Source organism: Terrapene carolina, unplaced genomic scaffold, assembly GCF_002925995.2.
Source record: "Terrapene carolina triunguis isolate 2854851 unplaced genomic scaffold, T_m_triunguis-2.0 Scaffold66, whole genome shotgun sequence".
In the NCBI taxonomy this organism is placed as follows: Eukaryota; Metazoa; Chordata; order Testudines; family Emydidae; genus Terrapene; species Terrapene triunguis.
Genome location: NW_020664417.1, coordinates 44,292,454 through 44,309,466, shown reverse-complemented (window position 1 = coordinate 44,309,466; position 17,013 = coordinate 44,292,454). Strand labels below are relative to the sequence as shown.

The following is a 17,013-nucleotide window of genomic DNA, read 5'->3' as shown; positions in this document are numbered from 1 at the left end:
AACGAACCCCTGTTGCTTTGCCTCGGGCACCTCTGTGCCAGCAACAGATTCATAAGGCAGATCTTTCTGACCACTTGGAACCAATGGATGGAACCCTTTCTAGAACCAGGTACTAAGACCTCAGTCTTGCAATGAGCTCTAGGTGGAATCCTTCACTCACTCAGTTCTACTTGCAAGATTAGGGTCTAAGACTTCAAGCTCCTCAGAGCAGTGACTGTTTTCTTGCAGCTGGGGGGAGAGGGTAATCCAGAAGTGGGTCTGATTCCCCCTCCCCCTGCAAGAGTGGCTGTGCAGGGAAAGAGGAAATCCTGTCCCTCTCCAGCCCAGCCAGGACTAGTGCTAAGTGCCCCCAGTGGGGGCACTCCCAGCAGCACGGGGGAGATCAGACTCACCTCCACCTCCAGGCATCTCCCCGGGCTGCAGAAAACTCCACAGCTGCTGCCTTCAGAGCCCAGCTCTGAAAGCAGCACAGCCACTGAGCTTCCTGCAGCCAGGAGAGATACTCAGAGGTGGGTGGGAAGAGGAAGTGCCATTCCTCTCCAGTCCGGCAGACTAGCAGCTGGAGCCTGGTGAACGATAGGAGTCCCTGGCTAGGGCACTCCCAGCCCAGGCCTGTCCCTTTCCCCACCCATCCAATAGTTACATTTCACAGGGGAGGTCTGATTTCACGATCTGTGACTTGTTTTTCACAGCCGTCAATTGGTAGGGCACTATCCATAACATTACACTTAGGACTGAAGCATCATCAAAAGTTCAGTTATGAAAAGCAACTGAAAAAACATGTAATTGTAGGTTTCCATATTTGTCTCAGAATGACTCCATCTCAAATTTTCACAGTAGATCTGTTCAAAAGCTTTCCAGTGGAACATTTTTTGCTTGGAAAATGATATTTCATCGAAACTGAAACTTTCCATGGGAATGGATCAATTCTGTCAAAATTTCACTAAGAAAAAAAAAATTAGAAAAAGCATTTTGATACGGTCGAAACATTCCATTTTGTTATTTTCAAAATGAAACATTTAGATTTTTGTATCAAAATGACTTTTCGTTTTGAAATTAATTTTAGTGTAAAAAATTTTTAAAAAACTGTAAAGATGTCAAAATTTCAACTAAACATTGCAATTGACCCAAAACGAATTTTGTTAAAAAAATTTAGTTCAGAAAAATTTTAGAATTCTTTGTTTTTATTCCAACTCTAAACAAAACAAATTTCAACAATGTGCTGGCAAGCGATGTGCAGGTCGTGGCTTCCCGCCACCCCCATTGGCCCGGGACGGCGAACCGCGGCCAGTGGGGGCCATGATCGGCCGAACCTGCCGCGTCAGCAGGTAAATAAACTGGCCCGGCCCGCCAGGGTGCTTACCCTGGCGAGCCGTGTGCCAAACATTGCCGACCCCTGGTCTAGCTGATAAGCCTGTGCCATGTCTTCTCTCTATTTTTCACACCATAATCTTTTGGAATTGGCTAGTTCTGCTTACATTAAAAAAAACCTGCTGGTGTATTTAGTGAGCTGCTGTCTCTGAGCTCACGCTGTAAATCCGCAACAATCCATTTGCTTCGGTCGAAAAAGGCTTATTATTACACCGTTTATTACAGTAATGGTGATCAGAGTATCCAGGAGGAGGACATAAATGACAGTTCTAAGACTAGTCCGTGGACTCAGCTGTAGTGCTCCGCATTGGCATATTGCATGCCCCTCCAATCTCTTTCATATAGAAGGACAGTGGCTGCAATGGGAGAGCAAGGAACGTGGGTATGAAAAGCAAGCAATCCTACAGGACGTAGACAAGAATTCAAAAATGAATGGGGAGAAAATGCCATCCAAAAAAAATAAGTTTTCTTCTATTAGAGTCCCTAAAACAGACACTCATTCCCTCTTTTTTTTTTTTTTTTTAATTTCTATTGTGTGTGCATTCGGTGCTTTTGAACCTGCTGAGCTGAAAAAAAACAAACAGAGAACTTCACTCTCTCCAGGATTATTTCTAGAAGCTGGTACATAGGGTGACTAGGCAGCAAATGTGAAAAATCAGGATGGCGGTGGGGGGTAATAGGAGCCTATATAAGAAAAGGACTCAAAAAATTGGGACTGTCCCTATAAAATCTGGACATCTAGTCACCCTACTGGTACAGCACAGGCAGCAAGTTAGACTGAATGCTGCCTCAACCCTGACCTGGTGGAACCCCTCTGGAGGGAAAGATTAATTCCGTCTCTTATGTTCATCCAGTCATTGGCCTGTCTGCTAAAATTGACAGCAATGGGGCTAATTATTAAACATTAAAACTTGAAAGTAGTAATTGATAGCTCTGCTGTGGGACAGGCTGTTGTAATAAATATCCTTTCACAGTGGCAGTTATGTCAGCTTGACACTAGTTTGCATACGACTCCATAGTTGTCGTCATCTTAAATGTGCTAATTATTCATGAAGATTGCACTTTTGTAATTAGCAATTGAAAGTGCAAAATGACATCTGTGTGTTTAAAACAATCTGTGTTTACTTAGAAAAAGTCAGTTATCAGGTTTTATTTCTGTGGCAAGAAGAGATATTTAAATAACTTTTCCTTTCCAAGAATTCCCCCTTTTTTTTTTGGTTAACCATCTGGAATATCCTGCAATCAACATATTGTCATGTTATCTGCTATTTAAATAATTCAGTAAGCCATTACTGTCCCAACTGATTAGATCCTTCTAAGTATTCTGGGGCATAATCCAAACCAAGGGGATAATTTAATGTCAGAAGAAAGCTAGTCAGAAATGTTACATATTAGATTGTGATTTGCCTTTCTGCAACCTAACACCACAAAAAATTATGATCCTCCAAAGCAGTTCAGTCTTAAATTTTCAGTGTGTTAGATTTCATTACAAATATTTCACTGATAAGAAATAAGGTCTAGGGGAATGAGCACTGGAGTGGGAATCAGTTCCCCAGTTCTAATCACTCCATCAATGACATTCTGCGTCACAATCACTTAATCTCGCTACCTCTACCTACCTTTAAAATGAGAATAATCCTTACCAACCAACCCCAGAGCAATTGTTCAGCGGATTAGTTGCAAACTGCTTTGTAAATATAAGGTGCCATAAGAGCTAAATATTGTTAGGTAAGACACATGGTCACTTCTTCCATCACAAAGGTAAGATCATTATTTGTTTTTAATCATCAAAAATACTAGAGAAAATTCTTGAAGTTTCAGAGATCTGATGAAACCTCACATATTCTACTTCAAAACAACTCAACGTGCCTATTGTGTTTTTCATCTCTTTTCTCATTCCTTATTAAGGAAGGTATACAAATGAAAGAACAATCTTTGTTCCTTAAGAGTGCACCAGTTTCTATACACGCTTGGTCTCTACCTTACTAAATGATAACAGTTAGCTCTTCTGTGGCGTAGTGTTTCTATCTATAGATAACAAAGATTTACATTTTACAGATGGGGAAGTGGAGGCAAAGAGGATGAAGTCACTTGTTTAGGGTCACTGAGTAAGTCACTGGTACAGTTGGAACTAGAATCCAAAGGACTAGGCTCCCAGTTCAGGCCCATCTATCCACTGGACCATGTTACCTCCCTAAATTGTAATTCCTTCATGGTACAATAATTTCTACAGCAAATCAGTCATGATGCTGTAAAAAATTAGGACTTCAAGCAAAAAAAAAAAAGAACCACTGACAGTTTAAATCTTAAGAAACAGATTGCATGAAAACACACACTTTTTAAAGAATAAGGTAAGAAATACTGATGAATGATATTCAATTTTTTCATAAGGCATCAGTAAAGGAGCTTTTTTTAAAAGTCAAAGGTGAACAAAAATATCAATATTTTAATCAGCATTCATCACAATAAATGACAAGGAAGTAGATTTTATGACTGAGCTAAATGTTCATGATTATTTTGCAGGACTGGACTACAACATACATGCAATTCAAGACCTATACTGCTGAGAGTCCCTGTGTTCGCACTACACTATCCTTCTGTTTTGAAGAGGCAGGATATTGAACCCTGCTTTGAAATGTTCCGTGAAGGATTCCTGTATGTTTCAGTATCACTGTTGCTCACTATCAACCCTGATTAGAGGACAGACGGAAGTTACTCTGGCACACATACACATTTGGATCACGTGCACATCCTCAAACCAACATACATTGAGTAGATCTAATCTTAGAATTGTCGGCCTCAACAGTGACCCTTTAAGCCTTTTTAACACTGAAGCGGCTTCAAGGTTGAAGAGAAAACTAAGCAGCAACCTTTATCTCTGCTTGAAGACAATGGTTAAAGCAAAGAACACAGAACTTCTTGTCCCTCGCAATTCTGAGCAATCCAAGACCTGGTGATTATACAGTAGGTGAGACAAATGTGAAATCATTATTTTATTGTGAACTGTTAATCCAACACACCCATGGCCTGCCCAGTGCTATTTGTAGGGCTCTGTACTACGAATTAAATGCAACAGTATTTAAAAAAAAAAATAAAACTAGAAACCTTTAAGATTCTCTGAAGTTTGTATATTGACCTACAAGTAAAATGTATCTGTTTTATAACCAGCTTTGCTTTTGCTGTCAGAGAAATGAGCATAATTTGGGATCTTCGTTTTTTTCATTCCTTTCATCTATAATACAAGTACTACTACATAATAGACCAGGGTTTCCCCACATACACACTGACCTATTCATAAAACACTGACATATAGCTAGTAACTGTTTCCTGAGCTATAGCAGATTTTGTGCTTTAGAGAAGAGTGCTACCAGAGGAGAGTTTAGTGAACAGAAATCTAGTTCCTATGAGGGTTTTCTGATGGTATTTATAGAGTCAGGTAAGAGGACTTCTGTTTTGATACCCTCTCTTTTTGGGAAACAGAAAAATAGCAGAAAGTGAATGATACTGGAAAGATACCCCCATGATGCAAGTTAATAATCATGACATGATCCCATGTAAAGGATACTGTTTGTACCTTGATTACAATAATACATTTTTTAAAAAAGCAAATCATCAGTACCTTAAAAACCTAGGAGGGCCTTTGGCTTTGTGGCAATAGATACACCCACCATACTGACTAGCAATCAAGGATTACTGAGCATTTATCATTTAAGGAGCTCTGGCTATTTTCCCTACCATTTACTCTGGGAAGAAATCCAAGCAAAATGCATACTTTCAGACTAACACATTACTTATCTGCCATGATCTTTTTTACTTTAGCATATACAAGAGGCAATGAGGGAGGGAAAGGGATAAGAGTTTTAAGCCCTTTCCCTTTACACCATCCTCATATCCGGTTATCCGGGTATAAAGATAACTTGGGACACAAAGCATGAGGAAAAGAGGCTGGAGCATCAGAAATCACAATCAAAGTGTCGTCACTTACAACAGAGAATCAATGTATATACCTTGTCTGTGGTGGAGGCAAGCTAATTTTTTCTCTTCCACTACAATTTCCACTCAGCCATGATCAACAGAATGGTTGTGCAGTCAGTTGCCTTTGCCTGAGACCAAACTCAAATGGTTTCTGGCTGCAAGGAGTTTTTCATCCATTTTGTAGATTGACTGAAATCAAGACTGCAAGTGCTCCACGGACCACTGGTGGTTCACAGAACACAGTTTGGGAACCAATCAGCTAAAGACTCTATACAACACTCCTTATAGATAAGATAATGTAACTGCAACAGCTTACAGATGATGTAAATAATTTCTTCAATGAATACTAGACAACAGGAACTTGATCAAGCTACTGCATTGCTGTGCAGGTGTGATTTTTTTAGAAAAAGGATAAAGATCTTAAATAGATTTTAAAGGGTGCATTATATTCTACCTTAATTCAAAGGGCATACTTTTCTGGAACCAAATATCATAACCAATATAGCATAAGGATCAGTGTGATGTTTCATTCCATACTCTTTATGCAAATATGCTTATGATATGAATATAACATAACAGATATACTTTATGCCATATGGATCGTGTAAGGTATCATTGGAAAGGTTATGATCTACTGAATGTGATTATTCAATTTGTATGCCTATATCATTTCTGTATCTTTAGTTAGGAATATTGACTATGTATCTGTATTTCAACTATGCTACTTTGGGTGACGCCCACTGCTAACACTTCAGGTATAACAATGGAAAAGCCAGACAGGGCTCATGGCCCATCAGTGAGGACAATGGACTGTGAAAAGGCTTGGCCTTCCTGTGGATGCTCCATACTGACACTGACTTCTGGACATTGTGATACTACAGAGTCAGGTGGTCTTGTCACCTGATACTAAACATTACCTGGGACTTTTTGTAACTTTCCACTGGAAGGGAAGAGGGGGGGGGTCAAGTTTGGGAAACAAAGGATTCCCGCCTTATATAAATCCTACTTAAGGGTGGGGAGCAATGCAAAGGGGACTCCTACTCTCCATGGCCGATCTGCCCAAGAAGAAAGACTGCAAAAGCCACCTGAAGGGAAGGCAAGGGGGGAGTCCAGACTGAGACAGGGGTCTAGTCTGAAAAGGAAATATAACTGGAACTCTGAACCACAGAAACTTTGCAACCTGCCTGCAACAATATCTAGGGTGAGAAATACTATTTGTAACCAATTTCTTTGGTGAAACTAGCTGTGTGCATGTTTGATTTCATTTGCTTAGTAATCTGCTTTGTTCTGTTTGTTACCCCTTTTACCACTTAAAATCTGCCTTTCATAGTTAATACAATTTGTTTGGTTTAATAACAAACACAGTTTCTGTAATTTCTAACTGGGGGGGAGGGTGACAAGAAGTATGCACACCTCTCTTTACATTGAGGGAGGGGACAAATTTCATAAAACCTTTGGGTTTGTACCCCTTAAAAGGAGCGAGCACCACTGTGTTGGAGCAAGTCCCTTAAGCTGAGTCTTCCCAAAGCTGTTCTGCAGCTGGGTGTGGCCCTCTCTGTGTGTGTGTTAGAGGAGGTTTTAATAGCCTGGCTCAGCAAGACAGGTAAAAGGGGGCCCAGACTGGCAGAACAGGTAGACTCAGTGGTATCTCAGCACATCAGGTGGCTTCCCAAGGGGTCCAACCCGTCACAGTCAGTATCCCAGCTAACTACAAAATATTGATTCAGCCAATAGCCAGTTTTATTAGACATCTAGTTAAAAACACACCCGTTTACTTTTAAATTCAGGGCCTAGCCAGAGCAATCAGATTCAGATCCATGCAGTAAGATGAAAATTAAATGCAACAGTATTTAAAAAGATAAAACTAGTTTGTATATTAACCTACAAGTAAGATGCAGCTGTTTTATAACCAGCATTGCTTTTGCTGTGAAAGAACTGAGCATAATTTTTTTCCTCTTAGCTTTTCATGCCTTTAATCTATAATATGAGAACAGGAACCCTGACTTCACTTCCAAATTAATTCTATAACAGAAGTATTTATTAAAATGAGGACATTTACTGAAAATACAACACCTCTATCCCACCAAAGAGGAAGGTTGCTGTATGTGTGGCACTGACAAAAGTATAATTCTAAGCTATTAGTCAACTCACTTTTCATTTAAATAGAACAACATACTCCTCAAGTCCATTAGACTAGTTCAAGCATCTACTACACACTTCAGTATTACCCAAAATACATCAATAAATGTCTGTTCTTCAAATACTTCATGCACTGTAATAGGAGAAAAGCAAACGTGGTGTTTCATATACATTTATTAGCTATTCTTTAAACAATGTAGTACCTTAAAGGGCTACTGGAATGACCAGCCTCTTTGTTTTGTTTTGTTTTTTCTTTTCTTTTTCTTTTTAAGAAAGGTGAGGGTCACAGCTAGTAATAAGCCAATATTAATTCATTTTGTTAAACAAAATAAAACAAAGAGAAGCCTTGCCACATGTTGGATATTTCTACCTATGTCCTCAGCAGGGGCTGGGCCAATATCTGGGGTAGTGCTGGCTATTTGTAAATACAAGTTTGGACTGCTGCTATTGCTAAGACGGGGAGAGCATATAGGGAAGCACTGCCAATAAAAGTGGGCTCCCTCCCAGAGCTGAGCTATGCAGTCTAACCCCACCAGCGGGCATCTGATCTACAATCAAGGATTCCATGCTGTGCCTCTCTTCCGCCCAGCTTTGTGTTCTTCTTCCCCGCTCACAGGGAATGGGGGGTAGGGCTGGGAAGCGCTTTCCAAACCCTGCTCTCGGAGAAACAGCCGGGGGGGAGGGAAGGGAGATTGTTGGGTCTTGTCCTTTCAGAATATCAAAGGCTTAGAGATGGGCAGTTCTAGTTCAGCTCTGGTACAGCTACTGCCACCACCACCAAGGCAAATACTTATGATTGACATTGGCTTTACTCCTCTGAGTAGAGTCATTAATTTAAAATGAGCCTGCTCACATGCATCATTGTTTGCAGGAGCTGACCCACAGTTAACAACAGGGCCGGCTCTGGCTTTTTTGCCGCCCCAGCAGCCAGAGTGCCGGGGGCAGGGCGGCGAGCCCCGGCTGTGGCCCCGCTCTCCCCGGCGGCCGGAGCGCCGCGCCGCCCCCCTCCAGGTGCCGCCCCAAGCACCAGCTTGGGTGCCTGGAGCCGGCCCTGGTTAACAATACCCAGCTGTCGATAGGGCACCCCCTTAGAAGAGATGGAAGTGATTTGTGGGCCTGTAAAACAGGTTACATTAACAAACAACAGGATCTCTCTGCTTCTGAAATAGATCAAGACTGGCCTAGCACTTCCTATGACAGATGCTTTTATATAAACATATTTTAAAAAGGAAGGAAAAAGAAAACAAACCCTTTTCCTCTCAGACTTTAGCTTTTTACTTTTCTACACTTACTATAAAATGGTATGTTGCCATCTTCAGTAAGAATTATTTTCCAGCAATGGAATTTTTTTTCTGATTCTCAACCAAGTTACAATTATTACAACGATTTAATGAACTTAAAAAAAACACCTGCATAAAGACTAACATTTCTCTCTCTCACCTATGTAAAAAATGTAGCATTTTATTTTTAACTGCAATATTCCAATTACTGAGCTTAGTCCAAAGGGCACAGAAAGTAGAGTACATTAGCCCTATTACACTTTATTATCTTAGATCATTAACTGGAATTTTCATTTTTGCAGCTGTTGGCTAATGCAACAATATATTTCCAAGACCTACTGATTTAGTCAATAGTCTTACTGAACCTCTTCCATAGTGGTTGCCATTGAAAAATGCCAGTTGCCTTAGACAACTAAAATATTCAAGGTATTTCCTATAATAAATATAGGGAGACCAAGGAATATTGCAGATATGGAGGTAATCTTATGAAAACCACCACTGTAAGTGTGTCTCAGTCTACTATATATGGCAAGTCTGAAAATTTAGCAAACTCGTGAGCTGAAGAGCCCTTTATGAAGTTCTATATACAGACAAAACCAGTACCGTGTATTTAACACATTACAATGTATTTTGCAAGGTAACTATTGCCATAATTTCCCAACACTGAACCGAATATAACATGAAACAATTGCACCAAAATGTTTCCCTTGGATAATACTCATTCATAATTAAAAGTGAAATATAAAGTGATCAAATACTAACACCTGGAAAATTTTCATTCTAGCCTTATACACACTATGTAATACTTACCTTCTGGCTCTGAGGGCCATCACCCTCATCAGAGATACCATCCTCCTGCTGGTCATAAGCCGGACCTCCTAGAAGCCTTATTCTCTTCTCACACTGCTTCTTTGCCACAGTCAGCTGATTAATGTACCTTTTCACATTGCGGGCCCTCAAGAGGTCAGCTTTCATTGCAGCGGTTTCTTTACCTTTAGTATCTATGATAAACAGCAGAGAAGAAAGAAGTTATCTTTCACAACGGAAAACTTCAGATTACAAGCTTCTGAAGTGTTTGTCATTCAACATACAACTGGAATTGAAGTAAAAAAGCCACCAGTCTGTTTTGGAAGCAAATAGAGTATGTTCTGGGATATCTCCACTAACACAGCAAGTGTACATATAAAATAGTTAAGAGAAAAATCATGCAAATATACCAAGTATTTAAACACAGCTCCACATATCTGTCATCTGACCTTGTCCAGCACTGTGTCCCTGTTATTCCAGTATCTACTTAAGAGACGGACTTGAGCCGGATGAAATCCACTCAAGACAACAGTCCTTTAAGACTATACCGAGACTGCACAATTTGTGATGACATGGGAAAAATATTTTAAAAATTCAAAAGAATGAGGCTTGTGCATAAAACATAGGCAATCAGAGTGCTTCAAGTTTCCACACTTCCCCACTGCACCTTCTCCATAGTTTTAAAAATGCCTAGTTAAAAACACAGATAAAAACCAAAAGATGCAGCACTGAAAATTATTCCTGTACTATGCCTGAACGTGAACAACTCCTGCAAATCCATTCTGTTTGTTAAAAGGTAGTACAATGCTGTTGCTCAATCACAAAACTTCTTATTCTTGTGCAGGCATGTAACGTGAGCTCTGCAAGCAAGCTACATGGGCAATTCAGGTTGTACCCAACTCCGGATTAAGCCAGCATTCAGCGATGAATGGTCAGATCTTTACCCACTTGGCCATGTTTTTAGAACGTGTGAATACACCTCTACCCCGATATAATGCGACCCGATATAACACGAATTCGGATAGAACGCGGTAAACCAGCGCTCGGGGGGAGGGGAGGGGCTGCGCACTCCGGCGGATCAAAGCAAGTTCAATATAACGCGGTTTCATCTATAACACGGTAAGATTTTTTGGCTCCCGAGGACAGCATTATATGGGGGTAGAGGTGTACTAGAAAATCCAGTTATGCACATGAATATAGTGTTTTATTTTTAAAAACAGTTGCCTCAAAGAAATAACCACATGGAATACGTATACATGCAAGTGTGCTACAGGGAAAGCCAACATGAATGATTTTAAACTCACATTTTCAGTTAGGTTTCAAATATGTTAAAGATTCATTTTACAATTTGGGTACTATTTTTGTGTACTTTAAAGAAACAGAAAGCCTTCCATCTACCTTCATTATATAATAATATTTACATATATACATAGTGATGGTGGATGGGAGGCTGTCTGGGTTAACCAGACTCCATGCATCTGAAGAAGTGAGGTTTTTTACCCACAAAAGCTTATGCCCAAATAAATCTGTTAGTCTTTAAGGTGCCACCGGACTCCTTGTTGTTTTTGTGGGTTAACCAAACATATACACACATAAATACACATATACATTCATGTGCGTGACAGAGACAGGCAGCCATAGATTTGGAGCTGCACTATAATAATTTGTCTGAATACTATCTGTTGCTTGGTTATTGGGGAGTTTTCTGTATGACTATGTTGGTTTAATCTCAGCAGGAGCCTTTCTGAGGAAAAACCAGGCAGGCAGGCAGGCAGGCAAAGAATGGCTCAAGACAGCCATCTCTCAAACACTTAGTAGTTGTTAAGGAACAGCACGAGAACTATTAGCTTTGATGATTTTGCCTCCACCTCAAGCCAACCTACAAAGCTGATTTTGACCAGGACAGGAAGAGGCCCAGGAACATATAACTGTAATGGGATTTAAAGGGCCGCTATCTCAAGAAATCAGTTATTTCGGGGAACCTGATAGAGACACAGGGACCCACTGTCTAGGTCACCATCACAGAATGGTAGTGCGGTAGGTCAGATTGACCAGCATGTAGACGGTTTTGAAATCCTTTTTTCCTCTAATATTTTGTTCCTACTGCTAAGATAAATAATACTTTGGCTTTAAGAAGGCTGTCTGATCATAGTATACCACTGGCCACAGACTCCCGAAGGGAAGAAATGCACATGTCCAAACTCAATAGGACCTGTTGGGTAAAAATGCTGGATACTAAGTACTTAGACCAGCTCCGGGCTACAGAGTGGGAGAATTGTGCAATTCCACCATAGGATAGGTAAACACATTAGGCCAAATGCATGAGAGGGTGCACCAGAGAGACCACAAAGGGGCAGCTAGCCCTGTAACTGTGTATGTGAAAGAGTGAACACGCACACACACACACAGAGAGGGAGAGCATTAATAAAAAGGACGGGGAGGGGAGGGTGTGAGAATGAGCAGCCCGTGCACATGGAGGGAGGGCATTAATAAACAGGGTGGCAGGAAGCCTTTTGGGAGAGCATTTTTGTTTAATATTGGTGTTGTTTTGGTGTTTGACACAAAAAATGTGGGCTGCAATCATTCAAACTGTCATTATCAGAATGTTTTCGTTTTATCTTATACTTGCAGTGGAAATGGCAAGTGATAGATTTTAATTTGGCACCTCCCAATGCCTGTCAAAATTCTTTGTTCACTGTACATTTTGCAATTTGGGTAGGGAAGCATATTGTACCTCAAGTCTTTTTCCCTCCCTCTCCTCCACTTCTCCCTTTCTCTCACATTTGCAGTAACTTTTAGCCAGGAGAGTGAAACAATAAATTAAATGCTCTGTTGACTCATAGATAAGATTGTACACCATGGAGACAGATGGCTCATTTTTGAGAGTTAACTCATTTTCTCTTCTGCTTGAATGAATATCATCACTATAATTGACTATTTACATAGCATCATAGATTTGCTTGACACTTCATAACACAAAGTCTTTATATTCTATGTATATAGGTTATATACAGAGTAAAGGCATAAATGGGCAAAGGAGGAGGAAATAGTGGAGTGAGAAAACAGGAAAGTTCTTGCAGGAATAGCTGTGCTTGTATTTTGTCCATGTGTTACAGACGAAGGAATTCAGAGGGTGCATTCACCTTGAGTTGTCTTAGGTTAACTTCCTAGGATGTTCAGTTTCATAATACAGTATTAGCATGGTTGGAAGACAGACTGTCAATGGAGAGTGACAGAATGAAGAGGAGTGGCAGAAAAGTGGTGAAAAGTAGTGTTTTGAAGAAGGATTTGAAGAATAAGGTGGATCAGAGCACTGGGATGAGCCAGGGAGAGGCTGAGTGGTGTCCTGAATGGGAAGTGACAAAAGGAGCATTAATTAACAGAGGTGTAAGTTAGTAGTATGAGAGATTCAGAAGGAACAGAAGAACAGTTATGCCTGGGATAGGGAAGCTCATGTACCCTAAGGTACAAATTCCTATTATCTATATGGATCTCTACCATTTTTAAAGAAGGGGTAGGAAACAGGGGGAAAATGGAAAAAATGTGTCTGAAATAATTACTAATATAGACAGTTTGCATGGATGATATAACTAATATGAACAGTTGCAGTTTTGCCTGAGATATTCTATTCTGTCTGTATGTGAATGGTGGAAAACATTCCAAAGAAACAGACATTAAAATGGATACAGATGGCAAAACCCAAGTAGACTACAGTAAGATATGAAGCCATTATCACCACATGCTCGTGGCTTGTGCTTTTTCTCTTCTGCCCTATCATTTAGGGGTAACTGGCAGAGATCTTGATCTTGTGGGGTTCTCTGGGGACAATTCAGAGAGAACCTAGCACTCAAAAATTTATGCTGCAGTCTAGAAAAAGGGAGACTTCCCCTTTCAAAAGTTTAAAATCCAGGAAGTGAGAGTCCCATATTACAAAATGTCAGTTACCTCCCCCAGAAAATATATATAGTTGAACATAAAGGAAACAACTTAAAATTTGCCTATGATTAGGTGAAAGGTCAATGACCACATGGGGACATCACCTGAGGAAAACAGGTCAAGGAGAGAAAGACATGTTTGTTTCAAGTACTCCTCTTGAAATATTTTTGCCCCATCCTTGCCCCTCACAGCACACAATGCATGTGAAAGTGAAAGGAATTGAAGGCTTTTTATTTTAAAAAATATGGGTGAATGTTGTCAATTTTAAGGATTACAAGTGTGCCGTGTTTCTATATACAAAGGGTGGGGGAGCAGGAACTAAAACTAAAAGAAGTGGAGCTGGCTGGAAAAAATTCAAAGTACTTTTTCATCAGACTTTGCCAATTCATCGAAATGTCTTGCAGAGTCCTTTTGATTTCAACAAAGCCATTTTGGAACTAAGCAAAATAAAAACAACGTATATTATTTAATTCAGACTTTCCTGTTTCATTTTAACTTGATGCTGGATAATTCCATTTCAGTGCAGGTCAAGTGTTGGTCACACTTGGCACATGTTCTTTCTCTCGACGAGTGCATATCAGTTCAGTTTATCTACATGAACTCACAAGTTTGTTAAAAATGATTAACTGACTCCAGAAGGGTTTCTTTTGAAATGTAACAAAGGTCTGTTGGTCAGGAACACCCCATGCACACCCAAAGCAGGAAAAGGAGGAGATGCTAAACAAAGCACAGCTGTTGTGTTGTCGGTATCAGTAATATAACACATGGAGATGTGTACTATGTGCGACCGGGAGCCAGGACTGCGCAGTAGTAGTAAGGGAAGTGGCGTTCTAGGCCCTGGCTCCCATGTAACAAAGAAACAGTTACTATATTACTTTGTTTATTGTTAGAATAACAACACAAACAACTATTTTGGGGACTGAAGGAGTTGGGTGGAGGTATATATAAACCAAACAACCAACTTTAAGAAAAGGAGATTGGCTGGGATGCCTTGAAATTTCCTCCTCTTCCCTGGGTGGAACCAGGGGAAGATTGTTCAGCCAGACTTGCCGTGGGAACCAGCTGGGCTGTAGCATCAGCCCATCGCTTCAGGAACCAGTTCTGCTGTTCCTGAAAGTGGCTGTGGAGGTGCTCCTGGGTCTCCACTTTCTTGGACTACGACCACCTACTCCCACAGTACCCAAGTGTGAGCCTGCAGCTCCTCCCTCTCCTGCCCCACTGAGAGAAGCTCACTCACCTGCTCCCTCCCGGCTTGCAGGCACAGCCACAGTCAGTACCACACCTCCAGGAAAAGACCTGGACGAGGTGCTGGCAGCTGTACCTGGGCACACAAGGAAGCCGGGTCTGTGGAGTCAGCCCAATGTTGGGGTAGCAGTATGGGGCTGGCAGCTCGGGGACAGGACCCTCGAGGCACTCCCTGCCACCTCTGGCTGCTGCCTCCTTCAGGTGGACCACAGGGCATTGATCCCAAACTCTCTCCCCTGCTGAGGTGCCAGGGTCCCCTGCCCTACCACAGAAAAGTGCTCCCATACACTATTCCAGGCACTGCTGGCATTCCAATGAGGCACTTCCTCCTCCTTCCCTCTCTCCCACCTCACCCTCCCCACTCTTCTCACCCATCCTAGGCAAAATTATTGTTTATTCTTAAAGTCAGTCAGTCCTACCATTAACATTTCCAACAGCAGAAACATTAAAATAAAACTAGGCAACTTTTAGTTCATGCCAGCAGGGTTTACGTGGACCAGTTAGTGTGCAACACATGAGTGCACTTCAGAAATCACACTCCTGTAGCATGCAGTGCTGCTCTGTGTTGATGTGCCCTAAGTCAAACACCTTACAGAAGTCCAAGTCTGCTATGTCAGCAAATAGCAGACTTTACTCCCGCTATTCCTGTTATTTCCTTATGTGTTCTCCCTTACTTACAATATTATTGTTCTAAAATCTGGACAATTAATACCAACACTCAGATACCACAGCAATGGATGCAATATAAAGACCTAGATAAAGACAGATAAAATTAGATATGTAGTTCTTACAGAACCATTAACTAAACTGTATTCTACTGTTTAATGAATATCTGCTCCTCTTGATAGGAGCAGCATAAAGGAAAGGTGTATCTGTATTTAACTGCTAGATTATATTGCCAAAGGAAAAAAAAATCTTGCTTTTCACAACACTGCTTTGTGAAACTAGTGGATTTGTTACTGACACCATCAGCTGCAGCTTCTGCGGTATTAACCCAGCTGGCTAATCTGGAAGTTTCATATACACACAGCACTGTATGTATTTTTTGCAAGACCTGTAGAGTTGAGCACACACAGTGCTTACGTAATGCCATGCTGAAATATATAAGCGGCAAAAAATCTGCTTAACATTTTAAGATGAAGGTCAACAGTGACTAACCCTCACTGCAGCATTTACTGATCATCATAAACCTCTGTAAACTCTCTGAGACTGAACTTTACATTTTTAAAGTCTGCCTGGGCCTAGAAAAGTATTTGCTTAATTCTGAAAATGCCAACTGACCTCAAGTTGGAAAGTACAGTAAACAGGGTTCTTTCACAAGCCCATGACAAAACAGCTAAAATAAAGGTAAAACTAATTCTTTTGAGGTTAAGGAAGAGAATTACTCTTATTTATAAGCACTTGCCACCGGCTGGTTAATCATAGAAAATATTTATACAACCTAAGGGGAATTTTCAAATCAAGGATTCCAAGAATGGCACTATACATAGTAAACATTTCACAAGGGAATGGGGATGGAAATTTAAAACTGACAAGTGGGAACACTATTTTTCCCATTTTAAACCTAACGCAGGGGTGGCCAACCTGTGGTTCCAGAGCCACATGCGGCTCTTCAGAAGTTAATATGAGGCTCCTTGTATAGGCACCAACTCTGGGGCTGGAGCAACAGGCGCCAACTTTCCAATGTGCCGGACGGTGCTCACTGCTCAACCCCTGGCTCTGCCACAGGCCCTGCCCCCACTCCACCCCTTCCCGCCTCCTCCCCCGAGCCTGCTATGCCCTTGCTCTTCCCCCTCCCCCTCCGAGCCGCCTGCATGCCACAAAACAGCTGATCGGGAGGTGCGGGGAGCGAAGGGGAGGTGCTGATCAGCATGGCTGCCAGTGGGTGGGAGGTGCTGGGAGCGGGGCAAGAGGAGTTGCTGACGTATTACTGTGGCTCTTTGGGAATGTACATTGGTAAATTCTGGCTCCTTCTCAGGCTCAGGTTGGCCACCCCTGATCTAACACGTAACCAACCTGTAGAACTAACTGCCACAAGACATAATGAAGGCCAAGAGTTTAGTGGGATTCAAGAAAGGATTGGACGGATTTATATAGCTAAGAAGCATTTTTACAGCAGTACTAGACTGATTAAATTATATAAGTAATATAAGCATTCATGCTCCAGTAAAGTATCAGGAGGTAGCCGTGTTAGTCTATATCTACAAAAACAACAAGGAGTCTGGTGGCACCTTAAAGACTAACAGATTTATTTGGGCAT

General features: G+C 41.2%; 1 protein-coding gene across 2 annotated transcripts in view; it reads right to left on the bottom strand.

The window, feature by feature from the left end:
* SNX25 (sorting nexin 25) overlaps positions 1-17,013 on the bottom strand; it is a 165,390-nt gene that overhangs the window by 62,951 nt on the left and 85,426 nt on the right. For both annotated transcript variants that reach the window (XM_024219250.2, XM_029910594.1), the window contains one exon: positions 9,576-9,766. In XM_024219250.2, coding sequence (XP_024075018.2) covers positions 9,576-9,766 — 191 coding nt within the window. The remainder of the gene's footprint in view (positions 1-9,575; positions 9,767-17,013) is intronic.